General features: G+C 43.6%; 1 protein-coding gene across 6 annotated transcripts in view; it reads left to right on the top strand.

Moving 5' to 3' along the window:
- LOC139049852 (inactive phospholipase C-like protein 1) overlaps positions 1-19,230 on the top strand; it is a 345,846-nt gene that overhangs the window by 305,975 nt on the left and 20,641 nt on the right. For all 6 annotated transcript variants that reach the window (XM_070525679.1, XM_070525680.1, XM_070525677.1 and 3 more), the window contains 8 exons: positions 1,687-1,804; positions 3,559-3,730; positions 4,880-4,960; positions 5,132-5,228; positions 6,166-6,345; positions 8,923-9,101; positions 12,790-12,928; positions 18,700-18,846. In XM_070525679.1, coding sequence (XP_070381780.1) covers positions 1,687-1,804; positions 3,559-3,730; positions 4,880-4,960; positions 5,132-5,228; positions 6,166-6,345; positions 8,923-9,101; positions 12,790-12,928; positions 18,700-18,846 — 1,113 coding nt within the window. The remainder of the gene's footprint in view (positions 1-1,686; positions 1,805-3,558; positions 3,731-4,879; positions 4,961-5,131; positions 5,229-6,165; positions 6,346-8,922; positions 9,102-12,789; positions 12,929-18,699; positions 18,847-19,230) is intronic.

The raw sequence follows: 19,230 nt of genomic DNA, 5'->3' as shown, positions 1-19,230 counted from the left end.
AATAGCTGTGTCTATAGGGGATACGGGCGAGCGCAAAGGTGGGCGAAGGGGGCCGTAGGTCTGTGGCGCAGGCCTCATCGCGACTTCGGCGTACGTGAGGGGAGCGGCCGTCAGAGCCTGTTGAAGAGAAGGCAAAATGTGGTCGGCTACCTGCTCCTTGATGATAGATTGGAGAGCGGGCGCCAACGGAGTACTCCGCTGGCCGTGTGCAGGTGGAATCAAGGAAAGCTGACAAGCCACCTCTTCACGGACGAACTCCTTGATCTGTAGCAGCAGCGAAGTGTTATCCGGGGCAGCAGCCAAGCTCGACATTGTAGTGGCCTGAGGTGTAGATTGGCGGGTGGCTACGCGTTGTTTGCGCAGTTCGTCAAAGCTTTGACACAGACTGACGAGTTCAGAGACTGTCGAGGGATTTTTCACCAACAGCATCTGGAAGGCATCGTCTTCAATGCCTTTTAAGATATGGCGGATCTTCTCGGCATCAGGCATTGCGACGTCAACGCGATTGCAGAGGTCGACAACATCTATATAGCTCGTGAATGTCTCCCCGCACTGTTGCGCACGGCCACGCAAACGTTGCTCGGCGCGAAGCTTGCGAACCGCGGGGCGCCCAAATACCTCTGTCGCATTAGTCTTGAAGGCTGTCCACGTCGTCAGATCATGTTCGTGGTTGCGGTGCCACACGCTGGCGACACCGCTCAAATAAAACGACACGTAATTAAGTTTTTTGGTGTCGTCCCAATGGTTGTGGATGCTCACCCGGTCGTAGTCAGCGAGCCAGTCTTCGACGTCATGGTCTTCTGTACGACTTAAGATGGGTGGGTCGCGTTGCCGCAACAGACCGGGGCAGACCACGGTAGTCACCGGGGCAGCGGGTTGTGGTTGTGGTGGTCCTTCTTCCGGCATTATGAAGACGGGCTGCAGTGTCCGATTATGAAGTTCCAGAATTCTGGTTGGACTCCGCACCTCCACCAATTGTAAAGGGGGTTTATTCGGCTCGTAGAGCAGCAGCGACAAACTCAGCACCAGCAGGTAGGGCGCAGCCAGCGAACGAACTGGGTATGTGCCACGTGATGGCAACGGGGCTTTTCAGCCTGCCGATCTTCTTCGTCACAATCTATTTACTTATTATTTTGCATAAGTGAGCTATCCAAATCCGCTTCTTCCAGTTCATTTTGGCTACACATTTATGTGAATCCGCACTTGCAAATTTTTTGTTCTTTTATTATCTTAGTGTCCTTGCGTCTCATTTACTCCTTTTTCATTGCATTATCCTCAATATCAGCATGTTCCACATTTGCCACCGTAGCCGGAGGTAGCCAAGACAAGGAAGAGGGGACAGCTGCTAGTTCAGTTGGTGGAGCTCTGAGGCAGAGGTGTTAGCTTTTGTTTTCCCTGGTGGCAAGGTGTACTTTGTTTCATTTACTTTCCATTTACTAAGGTCATTGAGACATAAATTTAGCTCGTTGTTACGATTAATACACACAATAATGAAATAAAAATGAAAAAGGCTTCCATTTTCCTACGCTCATTGCATGGCTTCAGTGTCTGTTTGTTTTAGGTGATGGCTGCCTGACTATGTATTGACCTCTTCAGTTCCCTTGATTCTTTCTCTGCATCATGAATTCTGTGAAGCTTCTTTTATTAGGCTTTCCACTAAATGAGTGTCTTCTGTACATGTTGCAGTGGACTGCTGGAGTAGCACTGAAGGGCCTGTTGTGTTTCATGGCAACACGTTGACAGGAAAGGTCCCGCTGAGTGCAGTGTTAGACACTATTCATGAGCACGCTTTCGAGGCTTCTGAGTGAGTACTGGTTCACTGTCTTCTTGAGGAAATGATATTCATGGGCTGTTGGAAATTGAACTAGGGGTTATTTGGCCATTGCGAGGCTCACTGCTGGCCAATTAAAGGCCTGGAAGGCAGTGCAGATACAGTGGGTGTATTGAGGGGTAGTTGGCGCTATAATATGCAGTCATTCTTGTTTTTCTGCTTCAAATAAAAGCAAGTTCCACAGTAAATTTGAGATATTTTGGTTATAGTATATATACCCTGATCACGTGCATATTAGCCATTTCATCACTGCATAATGTAACAGGGAATGGTGTTTGGCTTCGTGGTATGGCATGTACACAGATTTACAATGCAATAAATTGCAAATAGCCAGTGGCTTATGTGTTCAGGTGCATTCAGTGACTAGATGCATAACTGGATGCAAGACGTATGAACATAGCATTTGCTATGGAATGTGGGTGTTGTGGGCATATATTGCCACATATGCATCATTTTGTTTTAGCTGGCGACCGCTTTCACCAAATTATAGCTTTATTATGCTAGCGGACAGCCCGAGACAGGCCTTCTCTATTTGAAATTTCGTGAACATTGTTGCCATATCATTATCAAGATGTGCATTTTAGTAATCTGATTTCATGCACATTGCAAATAGTGTTGTGGCATCGCAAATCTTTGTGACCACCAGCAATTGCCATGGCCAACGTACTTGACCAGGGGTATTAGACTGGATGAGCAACAATATGCTTACTACTGCGTTGTCATTTTAGTGTTGCCTTACTTTCTGGACACAAGTTCACAAAATGAAGAGCCTGATTGTTGACACTTCCTAGTAGCGTTTCTGCTTCTTCATTGTCACAAAACATAGACAGTATTGACCATATATGTGCACCTGCTAACTCCCGAATTTTGAATTACATTTACAAATTTGGGCTGGTTCTATGGTTTTACGAATGTTTTTTGAAGGCTTATGGAAAGCAAATTCTGTTTGTGAAAAAGTTTTAAACGCATTTAAAGATGGCGCTGTGCAAGATTGCAAAAAATGCATTCGAAAAAAAAAAACTTTCAGTCATATACAAGGGACTCTATTAAGATCATATCTGTACTGCCCTTTCCTGGAAGCGCAAGTATATACTAGAGGGAGGCTCGCTTGGAGAAAGTTTATTTAGACACACTCCTGAAGCAAGCAAAATTGGCATCAGCAAGAGAGAGAGAAAGAAAACAATGAAAAGCAAGGGGTTTAACCATCCAGTTGGCTACCCAACTCAGGAGGAAGGGGATGATGGATTGACAGAAAGATGAAGGCAAAAGGAGAGAGAGTTCAATGTGCACGATAGTAGACTCTGGGCTTCTACATATATAGTATAAGCAACAGCAATGTTGTTGAAAAAGTCACTGTGATCTAAAATAGGCATGTTGCTTGTCAGCTTGTGCATTTCTGTGTTTGCTGTTCCTTGTGGGCTTCATGTAAAGGTGAATCATTGTTAATAGAGTGCATATGTATCCCACAAGGTGTGTGCGCTCGTGGAAACCTAAAAAAATAAAAAGAGCTTGGTACTTCTCCTCTTTGTTGTGTCCGCATGTTCTTTAAAAATTTTAAAGTTCACAGGTTGGCAAATAAGCGTATGTGTGCCTTAGTTTTGAATTCATAATTTTGTGAAATTCAGTGCTCTCATCTTGTGTTCTCCCTGTCTGTCTGTGCCTTGTTCCTTATTTAACCTGTAACCACGCATAATGTAGCTGCAACCATGTGAGGGGGTGACTTGCAGTTACCCGCTAATTCTCCACCTCGAGAACCACTGTACACCTGAAGCTCAAGAAGAAGTCGTGGCTTTGCTCATGGAGAAGCTGGGTGACCTGCTTTACATCCCAGGCAGAGATGGCGGGGAGTTCACCACAAAGTTGTCACCTCAAACTTTGAAAAGGAAGATTCTCATAAAGGTACAGCACTTTAGGCATAAATCAGCGGGTCTGAAACTCTTTTAGTACCATAAACGATGGCCTGTGCTCTCCTTTTGTCCACAATGCCTGATCATGCATAGTTGCTCAATGTCCATTCACTCTTAATCACTCATGTGCTTACACATGGTTTTTTTGCCCTCTAATAAAAATGAGAACAGTGTTCATGGGGAAGTGTAGTGCTGGCTTCTTTTAAAATGAGAGATGCGACTTGTACTCAGTACCAGTCTCAGCTTGGCTGCCATACCTCTAGCCGGTTCTTGTGCTTATGTATTGCATAGAGGCCAGTACTAAGAATGCCTATTTACATGCTTTCATGGAGTCAAAACAGTAGCATGTCCACTCTCTATTGAGTGTTAAGGAGCTTGAAAAGCAAAAGTGGTGTCCCTGCATGTGATGACAACAGCATCTTTGTTTAGGCCAGTCACTGCTTGCTGATACTAATATTTTAGTGTAATATTTAATGTGAAACAATTCAGGGAGACAAAAAGCAATAGAAACACATAAGACAGTGCACTTTGTCTGCTTACACATGGTGTGTTTGTGGTTTTGCACATGATCCTACGTGTTTCTGGCTTCTTTTTTCTTTCTATCTTTAATTTGTTTAGCACTTTGACATTGTTGCTAGGCGAGACCAAAAGGGTTGTGTGTGTAACATTTGCATTACTTAAAACCGAATCCTGAAATCCTCAGTTTAGGTTGTCCGCAATGACTTATTTTGGGGCAAGGATGCAAAAATTTCTGCGAATTGAAACAATTATGTGTACTACACCATACGTTTGAGGATGCTAGCACAAATGTCTGTTATGAGCAATTACAGGTCCTCACTGTCTGAGAAAGCGTGCACTGAAGTATGCATTGCAAAAGATGAACTATGTAATTACAGATAAAAAGCTCTATCAGGCACTAATAAGGCGTTAACAAGTGTACTGAAGCCCAAAAATGCCATAAGAACAGGCACTAAAATTTATTAGGTTACGGCATGCAGCAGTTCTTAGTCAGTGAAAACAATGCCAGGAGATGGAGACACTGTGACGACACATAGACATTGTAAACCGTGGTTCAAAAAGTTTTGAGGACCACTCATAACTGTAATGTTCCTGTTGTTGACTAATGTGTTGCAACTTTCAGAGTAAGAAGCTTCCTAAGGATTCTGAGGAAGCCGAAATATCAGAAGAGGACGATTTTGTTGACAAAAACAGCAATCACTCGGTGAGTGCTGTCAACAGTGTGAACGTTGCCATTGTCTGTTAGGGTTTACTTGTTGCTTCCAACACTGTACAGGTTTATTTCTGCGACATAGCCTTAGTAAGCATAATGTGGTTGCTAGCTGAGACGTGAGCCCAATGTGAGTGATGCAGTTCCTATTTTGACCACCACCAGGAATCATCCAAGAGGCTGAAGCTCATCAAGCCACTGTCCGATTTAGTGGTGCTGTCCAGAATCCACTTCAGTGATTTTCCAACTTCACAGCAATCTCGTAAGTGAAGCACATCTTTCCTTAGCTTAATTGAAAGCTTGTGGTTTGTGCACTATTGTGCACAAACCACAAGACTATTGTGCACTGCTATCTTGTTGCAGGTGAAATTGAGAGAGAATTGATGACAATCTGTTGAGTTAGCGACTGGTAGTAAAGCTAAGAATTTCAGCGTGTAACAAACTGTTGTGCTATGTCAAGAAACTGTGCTCTGTTATGATGTTTTTCAACAAGGTAACCACTACGTGGCACCATGTGACCAGGAACGATCGTAGGTGCCATAGTTGCGGCAAAATATATCAGGTTTTGTTGCTAAAGCACATGTCAGTTTTTAAGCATAGGATTCTTACAAGCACGTTGAACAAGCACTGAGCCACACCCTAGCACATTCTTACAATCTCACAGAGCCTTACCAGTCCAGTAAATGTCTAGTTGACTCTAGTAGAGCCATGCCAGCTTTAAGTCTTGTAGAGTCTTGACAGTCACTCGGAACCTTGGTGTTCTCTTGGGTCTTCATCCCTTTCACTGATTTTGCCAAGTCTTGCCAGTCACTATTTGTCACTGGTCACCAGGCAACAAAGTAATGCATATAGTGGAGAAATTCTATGCCATTGGTCAAGTTAGGAGCTGTCACTCCTAGGACCGGTCCTTTACCAAATAAGACATAAGCGGTGTTCCCCTATGGGTCCTTCAGGATGCTCCAGACATATAAACTCACAAGTGCTAGGACATCTTCAAACAAATTTGGGGAAATTGATGACAGGTAGTGTTGAAAGTTGGACATGCACACGGAAGACTGTGCTTAGCATCAATATCGTGAAGTGGGCCATGCATCATCACCATTGAAAGGCGTTTGGCAATGTCACTAATAACGCCTGTCATTTAGCAGACTCTGATTGTAAAACTCTGGACTCAGCAGTTTCTTGTTGTGATCTTGCAGAGGCCGAGGATGAGGTGTGCACTTTCAGTGAGACCTCTGCTCTCAAGTTGGGCCACGCCTTGGCAGATGAAGTGGCAGCGCACACTCGTCGCTTTCTGGCGCACATCTCGCCAACCGCCAGTCGAGTTGACTCGAGCAACTACAATCCCCTAGAACTGTGGGCATGTGGCTTCCAGATGGGTAAGCTCCTCTAATGGCTTAAAAGGATTAGCTGGGGGCCTAGCTGGTGTACACTTGACAGGGCTAATGTGCAGTAAAACAATATGCAACACAAACAAAAGGGGGTAGGCATGGGTCAAGCATTTGTCCTCCGTCCACCCCCTTTTCTTTGTTCTGTGTTTGTTTTTGAGGACATGACATCTGTTTTGTTTGTCTGAGGACACGAATCATGTCCTCAGATAGGTTTATCATTTAATTCAGAACATATCCTGCATGAACCATGGCTGTAGAATCTATCATGCCTTCTTCATTGGAGTGGCACTTGTCAAGAATACAGAAGCTCAGCTTGGCAAGGAGCCTGAGTACAGCACAAGTAAGGTTAAAGAAAATGAAAGGTGTATTTAATGCTAAGGAACAGAGAGAGCATGGCTTCACTTGAATATTTTATTTATTCATTTAATTTATTTATTTACACAAACTGCAGCCTCAGTGAGGCTATTGCAGGAGGACAATGAGGGAGTGAAGAGAAAAAGAAAGTGAAAAACAATATACAGGCACAAAAAATATGAATATCAAGTAAATGCAATAGTTTTCAAAAATTCTTGCATAGGTAAAGAGCGGATGCTTCCAGGTAGTGAATTCCAGAGTTCAATGGCCAGTGGAAAAAAGCTGTGCTTGAACATCTCCATTCGGCAAAAGAAACGGATGAGGTTAGGATTATGAGAACTCCTAGTGATAGAGGGTGTACTAAAGTTCAGATAATTATTTATTATGACAAGGCGCTTAGAATGAACCAGCGTGTGCAAAAATTTCATGCATTCTAAACGGCGAGATGAAAGAACTGTGAGACCTGTAGCTGTATAATGGGAGGAAGGGGATAAAGCTCATCTATAGTTGCGAAAAATGAAGCGCACTGATTTTTTTGGGACTGATTCTAATTTTTTAATATCAGATTTCTCATGAGGATTCCATATGATGCAGCCATAATAAAGAATGGGGTGGATAAATGTTTTATATGTCAGCAGTTTGGTATCCTTTGGAGCCTTACGCAATGAATGATGGAGGTAACCGAGACGTCTAAAAGCTTTGTTACATATGATATCAATGTGTTTTGACCATGACATGTCATGAGAGAAATGAAGACCAAGGTAGTTAAATTCGGTCACTCTTTTTAAATCCTGACCATGGAAAGTGTATGGGAAAAGTGATGGCGATAGGTGTCTGGAAAAGGACATGGAAACAGTTTTATAGAAATTAATGTTCATTTGGCATTCCTTGCGCCACCTACAATATTTTGCAAAGGTGTCACTAAGTAAATCATGATTCATTGCTGTGTTAATATTATGGTAGAGGATGCAATCATCAACGTAAAGACGAATATTAACGGGCACGCAATATTCTGATAGTAATAACTGATAACTGAAATGTATAACTGATAACTGAAAATAGGAGCAAAAAGTAGACTTGAACACAACTTGTATTGCATAGAACAGAGAGCCAGTTGTTTATCAGAGTTGTAGTGTAGGTATTTTAAGTGAACATAAAGGTTTATCAAAACTCACTGAGGATGATATAGTGGGATAAGACCCTGAAATGCACAGTCATCTTTTGGCTATTATTATTGTAGGAAAGGCTTAATTGTTGAGTCTGACAAAAGGCCTTTATTCTGTTGGAGACCTAATTTGCTTGACAGTGGTGGGAATGGGCATTACTTTAACACCATAGTCAAGCTGTCATTGGTCAGTAACTAGAGACTGCAACACATAGACTGCCACAACTGCCTGGAATTGGTGCCACTGTGAGAGTTTTGATTGTCTTTCCATACCTGCTTTCATATGTGGCAAAATCAGGATTCCTTCTGCATTAGAATAATCTGGTTGGTAGCCCAAATGTAATGGCCATAAATAAGTCATTCACTTACATGCCGGTGTTACCCACATTTAGAGCTACACTTGTATTCATTGCATTTTGTCTTGGCTCTATGGGTTTCAGCTGTGTCGTGTAGAAGAAAACATATATGGAGCACTGCTGTGCCCAGGAACATAGTGTTTTAAAACTGTGTTTATGATTATTTTCATAGATTAGCAAAATTTCTTTAGGACAAACAAACAAAACTTGGAAATATGTTATCAGAAGTTGACTAATAAAGTTTACTGAAGTATTCAGCTTATCAGACAGCTCAGCCTGATGGAGTTTTGTATCGGAGGACGTAAATGAGCCCAGTTAACTTCTGTTCATTTGGTCCTAATGGGACCGACAAATTTGATCAAATTATTCTGCGGGTCGAATTAAATAAAATTAATAAAAAATGCCAAAACACACCACTGATTCATTTGGCAGTATTTGCCCGATCCTAGCACGCCCTTGAATCAAACTCACGCCCACTTTCTATGCGTCCAAAGTAGAACACTAACATAGAAATTGGAATAAAGCACCTAAATGAAGTAGAAATCTAATGTCCACCCGATTTTTTGGAAGGACAATGGGCAAGGGCGTAATATGTATTGCACAGTGGTGCACCTGTTAGGAAATAAGCGAGAAAGAGCACATGGCAACAGCTTGGGCAAACCAACTTATTCTTCCATGACTCTGCTGCAGCGGCCATGAATGTCCAGACATCGGGTGTATCGATGGATCTACATCGTGGCTGGTTTCGACAAAATGGTGGCTCTGGCTATGTTCTCAAGCCGCCTTGCCTTCGCCAACCATGGTCCGTCTTCAATGCCTACCGACGGGAAACATTCTCTGATAATGAGCCTCTTTACTTGCGGGTCAAGGTATGTGCTAGAGCCTTCGAGTGGTGCAAGATGTTGTAGTAGCTGGTGCTCATGATGACACAGTAAAATAGTAGAAGCAACAAATTGAAAGCCAGTTGACATTGATTAATTGGGATGACCGCATGATTGCGTCTTGTTATGAAGTCTACGTCTTGTTTACCTGCCGGTAATGGTACATGCCCAGACCTTAGAGTGGTGCAAGATGTTAGGAACTGGTGCCAATAATAGAACATTCAAATACTAGGCATGAAAAAACAAAAGGAAATTAAAATAGATGTGGACTGCTTGGAAAAGCTTCATGACACCTCATGAACGATGCCATGCAAGGCAGAACTTCATGAACAATGCCTTGTTGAACAGCAGAGGAGCTACCTGAGCCAGGTGAAGCCACTATTTGAAACGTGAGCTTGAGTGCCCCATAGCCACAGCCCCTGCATGCCAGCATTTTCTTATCCTCTCGTGCTGTTTCGTATGTTCATTGATAGGTGGTGTTAGTGTGCTGACAAATATGAGAGCATTGCATTTGCTCTCTTCTATCAAGTGGCTTGGGTTAGCCATTTGAACAGAGTGAGGAGGGGAAGGGCATAACATAAGTAATATCAGTGATAATTATTTTGGTAGGCGTTTCATGATAGTTGTGGCCTTGTGCCTGGGACAGTGGCTCAACTAAGCTTGTAGGCAGGCAGTTGAAGCTTGGAAACAATTAAGAAAAGGTGAACTTTCTTGGCTCAGTGTTGAAAATTTTACATTTGTTCATTGTATATTGGTCTTTGTAGAGCAATTAGACTTTGGTGCAGCAACTAAACGCATGTGTCAACATTGCCGTTAAGGGCAAATTCTGGATTGCATGCAAATTAGCCTACAAAAAAGAAGAGAATGTATGGCTAGGAGTGAGTTCACTTGTATGTGGGAGCAAAATCAATTACCATGACTGCATTGAGGCTATCCTGTATTTGCTAGTGTCTTGAGCAATGTAACCCACACTTTTGATGTCCAGTATGTCATTTTACTTGCAACCAGGCTGCTCAGACTCTTTGAGCTGCCTTAACTTTTTTATTTCCCCACTTCAGCACACATTTCATTTTTTCATTTTTTTCCCTTTAATTACTATGCTACCCCAGTATCTGAGACTTCTTTTGTGACTGGTGTACAACTTTCTTGCCAAAGTGTAGTCTCAACCAAGGTTCTTTTGTAGTGGTCTCTAGGTACACTCCTGCATGTCTGTAGCATTCTGCTGCTAAGCACAAGGTCGCTGATTCGATTCCTGGCCCCTCTAACCACATCTTGAAAGGGGAAAAATGCAGAAAGGCTCATGTACTCAAATTCACTAGAACCTCATTCGTACGTTTTGGGGAAAGACGCGACAAAGAACGCACTAACCGAGAAAACGCATAATCCAAAGTGACTAAAAAAAGAAGTACAAACTCAACTGCAGTTGACATCTACGTAATGCAAAGAGCTGTACGAATTGTTGTCTTCGAGGCATGAGACGCCGACACCCATCGAGTTGGTGGGGCTTCTGCTGCCTGAGACACGCTTTGTTGTTTTCCTATTGCACAGTTTTTAAAGACGGGGACAGGAAACCGAAGCGAAAAAGAGCTGGTGGGCGACGCTGTATGCCACCAAAGCGAAATGTGATGCTCACATTGTGCCGCCTGCAGCAGGGAACGGCAACGCGTTTGGATTATCGCCTACTAAAAGCGTGCAGTATGCTACCAACGGCACTATGCTCTACGCCCCAGGTGCTGTAAAACAGATAGGTGAAGATGCTTATCGCAGTAGGTTTGGTGGCGATAACTGTAAATGAGGCGACGACCCAAGAGATTTGCTGGTACTGAAATAAGAAACTAAGTGCGTGCCACCGTTTTCATGTGATGGATGGGTGAGTATTGCAGGGAAGATGATGGGGCAAGCGGCTACTGTTCTCAATCATGCGCACTTCACATCTTTTCTTGTTTACATCGAATCTGGCAGCCGGAAAACGTATCCGATTTCAGTCTGTTGCAGGGAAACTGTAACAAACTTGCGCTTTTGGGTTGTTGCCTCTTAAAAGCATGCAGTACACTTCCAACGGCATCACACGCTTTGAAACAGGTAGGCGAAGATGCTTATCCCAATATGGTTGGCTGCACTAGCTGTAATTGTGGGGTGCAGTGACTTTGGAGAAGATTTGCTGGCACCCAATAAGAAACTGAGTGCACGCCGGCATTTTCACGTGATATGGGTGGGCGAGTATTGCGGTGAAGCTGCCGCGGTGGGCGGCTATATATTGTTCTCAATCTCAGGCGCCTTGTGCATTTACTTTTTTGCATGGGATCTAGTGGTTGGAAAACGTATCATACGATCCCAGTTTGGCAATGTACAAAGCATTAATGCCAAAAAATCTTTTTATGGTTGCGTATGAACCGGTAAAAAATAAGCCTAGCTCTTTTGGGTCATTTTTTTGTTGTTCTCGATCGCAAATGTTGGGGCTGGATATCATATGTAACGGGATTGTATCAATGATGTTCTGCTGTATAAGTGCATGTTAGAAAACCTCAGATAGCCAAAACTAATCCAGAGCCCTCCACTATGTTGTCCCCTATAATCTAACATGCAGTTTTAGCACTTCAAAAGCCCCATAACTTTTTTACTTATGTTCTGTTGCTTACATTGTATCCGTCATTTTTAGGTGAAACAAAAATTAAAACTATATTATAGAGTTTTACGTGCCAAAACCACTTTCTGATTATGAGGCACGCCGTAGTGGACTCCAGGAATTTCGACCATCTGGGGTTCTTTAACGTGCACCTAAATCTAAGCACACTGGTGTTTTCGCATTTCACCCCCATCGAAATGCGGCCGCCGTGGCCGAGATTCGATCCCGCGACCTCGTGCTCAGCAGCCCAACACCATAGCCACTGAGCAACCACGGCGGGTGAAACAAAAACAAATGACTTGTGCAGTAGACAACCAAGAAATCATAGAAGACAGTCTCTCCCACTTAAAGGGGCTCAAAACTGAATTTTCAGCAGCAAGAGGCTCGTTGCTAACACTATCTAATGTCGCAATGATACATAGCAGTGAAGATACTGTGGAAAATGGTTCGACAAATATAATAAAGATTTCAAGTGCTAGCTAGAATAAGGAACCTTTTCTTTTTTATTTATTTCCATCATCATTTTCTCAGACATTGTGGTCACTTGCAAGTCCTTTTAGTTGTTATGATATATTAGGCTGCTTGCTCTCGCACTCTGACTCAGTTTGCAATGATTCAGGGCCCACTCTTGATCGGGGCCGGAGAAAGCGTGCCCGACTCGAATATTCAGCAGCTCACCCAAGCAATTGAAGGCTGGAAGTGAAGGCATATTGTGCTTCTTGTGTTGTAAACAAACAAGGCATGTACTTGCTAATACAGCTGCATAAAACATCCTGCAACTTTTGCGGCGGTGTGTCAGTGGTAGATGTAGCAGCCATATGATTGGTATTTGTGCAAGATCTCGGTCGTGCTCCCAAGTAAAAGGTGATAGTACCTGCTAGGGCTCTTAAGTAGAATGCAGCGCTCTGTATGAACCAAGCAAATGTGATCTGAGTGCATGGCTTTGACCAGTAGTGTGCAAAGCGCACTGCCAGATTGCCTTAGAGCAACGAGAAGTGTGCCATTAGTGGTACAGTACCTTCTGACCGAAGTTTTCACCCTGTTTAACAGATTATTAGCGGCCAGCAGCTGCCACTGCCCAGGGGTGCCTCAAGCAAGGCCACGGCCATCGACCCCTACGTGACTGTGCAGGTGTTTGGGATTCCCACGGACTGCGCTGAAGCGCGTACAAAGACAGTGTCCAATGAAGGTCAGCACAACCACGGCATAATTTTTGAAGTGGGTGTTGTGCAGTTCAAAATTTTTTAAAGGGGTCCTGAACGACCCCTCGGGCTTGGTAAAAAATATAGTCTGCGGATAGCACATGCTGCTGTGAACACCTCAGCCAAATTTTGCTTTTGTATGTTGTGCGTAGAGCTTGCAAATGGAGTGCTAAGTCAACTTTCTCTAAAACACTCTTTTCAACAGAAGCTCACTCCTCATTCTCTTCTGGATGCTTTATTTCGTAATAAACCAGATTCCCATACGTGGCTGCTATTGGCCAATAGCTGACGTCAGTCAAGAAGGGTGTTTTGATCAGTGCACTTCTTCCTACTGTTACTGTGTATATTTATTGACAAAGTTCAATAAACGGGCTCAAGAAAGCAAAAATGTGCTTTCGAATTTCAATAATAATTCTGTACTTCCGGAAGATATCGACTACCGTATGCGCACGTACACTTGGCCACGGCCACCTGCACAGGAATTAAACTTTAGCCTCCTTGCATATCGGTGTCGTAGCTGGCAGGTCTCACAAATTTTGAATAGTTTCGAATGCTCAACTAGCCTCGAAACACGTGAAACTTAAGGTTAGACCACACGTACACTTGCCAGCGCATGCTCACTCCAGGCTGCTGCTGGCTAGACACCTTGGAAGACTAATTCATAGTGCTTCAAAAATCCGCAAATTGTATATGGTTACTATCCGTTAGTGAAGCTGGTGAAGGACAAAGCCAGTCCGCACCATGTACATAGCATGGTCAGACTGTTGCACACACATGCGAGCACACACCCAAGCCCTGTCATGCACAAAGTAAATGATGCACACACGCACTACAGTTGCATGTAGCTGCGGTCTTCTACATAGCGTAGATACTGCGGCTGCTGCGGTGTGCTGCCACGAGTCCACTGGCTAAGTGCATTGAGGCTCACTGAGGACAACTGCGTTTGGCTTACGTGTGGCGTGTCATAGGCACCAAGATCGGAAGTAGTGGCATCTACGTTAACCTGCAAAAGCAAATTTGAACTGCGTGCCATGGCAACATCTGGGAGGTGGAGCATTGTGGACACACCCCGCTCCGCCGTAGCCTTCACAGTGCAAGGCATTGAAGAAGGAATGTGAGCACAGGGAAGAGGATGTCTGATTGCAATAACTCTGCTTCTGCTGAACGCATTGGAATATCTTTTGCAGCAAAGTATTTCAAAAATAGCCTATTTTTACTTCAAATACATTTCTCCTCTTCAATAAAAAGTGGTTCAGGGCCTACTGCAATGCACAGAAGGTAAAACAGCAGAGAAAGTGCTTTTAAATTAGCAATGCTGGTTGCCGACCTAAAGCTTACTGCAAGCAATTTAGAATAAGAGTAAGGGGAACCAAGGAGCTCGATTTTAGTCAAGCAGAAAAACCATGTGAACATAACAGACAGTGAAGCCAACAAAAACTCGGGGGTATTAAATTTTTTTCAATCTTCTGTTGAAGTAACCGAAAAGGGAGGATAAATTTGCCATAATTTTATTATTGGGAGCGCAGAAGTAAAGTATCCGCCTCGCATGCAAGAGGACCATGGTTGGAATCCCGGGGCTGCGCAGTTTTCCACCGGATTAAAAAAAAAATCCACGTGTTGATAAAATTGCATAAACAGGCCTGGAGTGCGGCCTGATCCCAGTGACCAGAAACGGTAACGCATTCCTTCACCAGAGCAGGATTAGCCACCCTGGTGCAGTACTTGGCCACAACCTCCTATATGAATACAACAATCGAACCCCGGCCTTCAGTCCCCAGCAGCTGCAAAACAACTGACCTGCAGTTAGACCTGCGACACAGCAGAGGGTGCTAAGAATCCCTGGTTCCGGACAGGCCGCCATCGGAATCTGAACCTGGCAATGTTTTACGCTAGAACGTTATCTAGTGAGGCGAGTCTAGCTGTGCTATTGGAGAAATTAGAGGGCAGTAAATGGCATATAACAGCGCTCAGTGAGGTTAGGAGGACAAAAGCATATACAATGTTAAAAAGTGGGCACGTCCTGTGCTACCGGGGCTTAGCGGAAAGACGAGAACTAGGAGTCGGATTCCTGATTAATTAGTATATAGCTGGTAACATACAGGAATTCTATAGCATTAACGAGAGGGCGGCAGGTCTTGTGAAACTTAATAAAAGGTACAAATTGAACGTCATACAGGTCTACGCCCCTACATCCAGTCATGATGACCAGGAAGTCGAAACCATCTATAAAGACGTGGAATGGGCGATGGGCAAAGTCAAAACAAAATACACTGTACTGATGGGCGACTTCAATGCCAGGGTAGGCAAGAAGCAGGCTGGAGACAAGTCAATGGGGGAATATGGCATAGGCTCTAGGAATAGCAGGGGAGAGTTATTAGTAGAGTTTGCAGAACAGAATAATATGCAGATAATGAATACCTTCTTCCGTAAGTGGGATAGCCGAAAGTGGACGTGGAGGAGCCCAAATGGTGAGACTAGAAATGAAATAGACTTCATACTCTGCGCTAACCTTGGCATCATGCTAGGTGTGGACGTGCTTGGCAAGGTGCGCTGCAGTGACCATAGCATGGCAAGAACTTGAATTAGCCTAGACTTGAGGAGAGAACGGAAGAAACTGGTATATAAGAAGCCAACCAATGAGTTAGCGGTAAGAGGGAAAATAGAGGAATTCCAGATCAAGCTACAGAACAGATATTCGGCTTTAACTCAGGAAGATGACTTTAGTGTTGAAGATATGAACGACAATCTTATGGGCATCATTAAGGAGTGTGCAATAGAAGTCGGTGGTTACTCCGTTAAGCAGGATGCCAGTAAGCTATTGCAGGAGACAAAAAATCTGATCAAGAAACGCCAATGCATGAAAGCCTCTAACCCTACAGCTAGAATAGAACTGGCAGAACTTTCCAAGTTAATCAACAAGGGTAAGACAGCTGACATAAGGAAGTATAGTATGGATAGAATTGAACATTCATTCATTCAGAATTTATTTAAGACAACGAAAAGGTTGTCCAGGGTGACGTGGCAAAAGGCATACTTTGCCTGACGAGGCCACGCCACCCGGATGACAGGCGGCACCACAGGCTACAAAAATCAAGAAAGAGCATTACATAATAGAACACACATTCAATATTTTTTACACAATGCATAAGACATCCTTACAAAAACACAGGCTTTCGGCGGAAAAACAAAACAGCATACTTCAAAGCACAATTCGACCATAGCAGTATTTACAAAACACACTAGTGATAGGTATACGTTCAGTTTTCACCTTTAAGGTTCATTTATGAGCATTGCTTTAATTAACATTTTGTATTTACGTATAGAGGGAGTGCTGCGTACAGTATCCAGAATAATAGGGTATTGATTAATTAAGTCAGGAATTTGCCAACCTAACCTCTGAAAACCGTAATTAGTGCGTACACGAGGTGTTTCCATACATTGTTTCCTAAGTTCGTATGTGCTAAGTTTAGTGTGATAGGTGGTTTCGAAGGTTATTTTGTCAAGTTTGTACTGGCGTAATATTTCCAGACATAATTTGTATGTGTGCAGTTTACTTATTTCTAGTATTCCATAAGACCTAAACAAGGGCCAGCAGCTGCGCAATAACTGTATTTTCCCAATAGCTCGTAACGCCCGCTTTTGAATTGCAAAGAGGGAATCTCGATTTGTTTGTGTCGTCGTTAACCATACAAGGGAACAGTAGCTTAAACGGGAATGTATTAATGAATAGTATATTTGCCGCTTTATGGACGCCGGGAGATATCTCAATTTGTTTAAAATGCCAACCGCCCGACAAAGATCACTTCGAAGCTGATCAACATGCGAATTCCAAGAGAGATTTTCTTGAAACAGAACACCTAGAAAACGAATTTGCGAGCACTGTTTCAGCTGAGTGTGCTCTCAGGAACGCTCTCACATGCTCTCAGGAACGGAGGAAGCCTAAAAGCAGTGAAGAAAAAACTAGGAATAGGCAAGAATCAGATGTATGCGTTAAGAGACAAAGCCGGCAGTATCATTACTAATATGGATGAGATAGTTCAAGTGGCTGAGGAGTTCTATAGAGATTTATACAGTACCAGTGGCACCCGCGACGATAATGGAAGAGAGAATAGTCTAGAGGAATTCGAAATCCCACAGGTAACACCGGAAGAAGTAAAGAAAGCCTTGGGAGCTATGCAAAGGGGAAGGCAGCTAGGGAGGATCAGGGGAATGAGTAGGCTTGTTGAAGGATGGTGGGCAGATTGCTCTAGAAAAGCTGGCCACCCTATATACGCAATGCCTCATGACTTCGAGTGTACCAGAATCTTGGAAGAATGCTAACATAATCCTAATCCATAAGAAAGGGGATGCCAAAGACTTGAAAAATTATAGACCGATCAGCTTACTGTCTGTTGCCTACAAAGTATTAACTAAGGTAATCGCAAATAGAATCGGGAACACCTTAGACTTCTGTCAACCAAAGGACCAGGCAGGATTCCGTAAAGGCTACTCAACAATAGACCGTATTCGCACTATCAGTCAGGTGATAGAGAAATGTGCGGAATATAACCAACCCTTATATATAGCTTTCAGTGATTACAAAAAAGCGTTTGATTCAGTCGAAACCTCAGCAGTCATGGAGGCATTATGGAATCAGGGTGTAGACGAGCCGTATGTAAAAATATTGAAAGCTATCTATAGCGGCTCCACAGCCACCGTACTCCTCCATAAAGAAAGCAACAAAATCCTAATAAAGAAAGGCGTCAGGCAGGGAGATACAATCTCTCCAATGCTATTCACAGCATGTTTACAGGAGGTATTCAGAGACCTGGATTGGGAAGAATTGGGGATAAGAGTTAAAGGAGAATACCTTAGTAACTTGCGATTCGCTGATGATATTGCCTTGCTTAGTAACTCAGGGGACCAATTGCAATGCATGCTCACTGATCTGGAGAGGCAAAGCAGAAGGGTGGGCCTAAAAATTAATCTGCAGAAAACTAATGTTCAGCAGTCTCGGAAGAGAACAGCAGTTTATGATAGGTAGCGAGGCACTAGAAGTGGTAAGAGAATAAATCTACTTAGGACACGTAGTGACTGCGGATCCAGATCATGAGACTGAAATAATCAGAAGAATAAGAATGGGCTGGGGTGAGTTTGGCAGGCATCCTCAGATCATGAACAGCAGGTTGCCATTATCCCTCAAGAGAAAAGTGTATAGTAGCTGTGTCTTACCAGTACTCACGTATGGGGCAGAAACCTGGAGGCTTCCGGGAATGGTTCTACTTAAATTGAGGACAACGCAGCGAGCTATGGAAAGAATGATGGGTGTAACGTTAAGGGATAAGAAAAGAGCAGATTGGGTGAGGGAACATACGCGAGTTAATGACATCTTAGTTGAAATCACGAAAAAGAAATGGGCATGGGCAAAACATGCAATGACGAGGAAAGATAACCGATGGTCATTAAGGGTTTACGGACTGCATTCCAAGGGAAGGGAAGCGTAGCAAGGGGCGCCAGAAAGTTAGGTGGGTGGATGAGATTAAGAAGTTTGCAGGGACAACATGGCCACAATTAGTACTTGACCGGGGTAATCGGAGAAGTATGGGAGAGGCCTTTGCCCTGCTGTGGGCGCAACCAGGCTGCTTACTTCACATTTATGAGATACATGTCATGCCATCATAATCAGTGTAGCTTATTTTGAAGCAAACCAATTATTTCCTTTTTTGGGATAGATACCAAATTTGAATCACAATTTTTGCTATTTTATTTTCCTCCCCAGGTCATTCTCCTATTTTTGATGAGTGCTTCGAGTTCACAGTAGCTGCTCCAGAGCTTGCCGTTCTGCGCTTTGCTGTCCTGGATGATGAATTTATTGGGGACGACTTCATTGGCCAGCACTCAATACCAGTGTCAAGCCTGAAAACAGGTAAAGTTTTTCATGCGTGCTTTCTTTCCAGTGCAAGTTTTGATGTCTGACTTCGGGTCTGTTGGAGCCCTTTAAGAGGACTTCAAGTCCTGGGCTTAATTTTTTGCCCTGTTGAGTTGTTCCAATGTTACGTAACTTGAGACAGGTATCCCAATAATGGTAATGATGGACCAAGGACGCGATCGTTGATTGAAACACACGTTGAGTTTGCGTTCAGTTTCGCTTGATGCGATTGGCCTAGGCCGCGCCGAGTTGTCAGCCGCTGAGCACCGCTGACGACGGGTGCGGCTGATGACTCGGTGCGGCCTAGGCGAAGCGTGTGAGGTAAAACTGCACACAAACTGAACGTGAATTTCAAACAACAATCTCTGATCGCACCCTAGA

Source organism: Dermacentor albipictus, chromosome 9, assembly GCF_038994185.2.
Source record: "Dermacentor albipictus isolate Rhodes 1998 colony chromosome 9, USDA_Dalb.pri_finalv2, whole genome shotgun sequence".
NCBI lineage: Eukaryota > Metazoa > Arthropoda > Arachnida > Ixodida > Ixodidae > Dermacentor > Dermacentor albipictus.
This window is presented reverse-complemented; position numbering and strand designations above follow the sequence as displayed.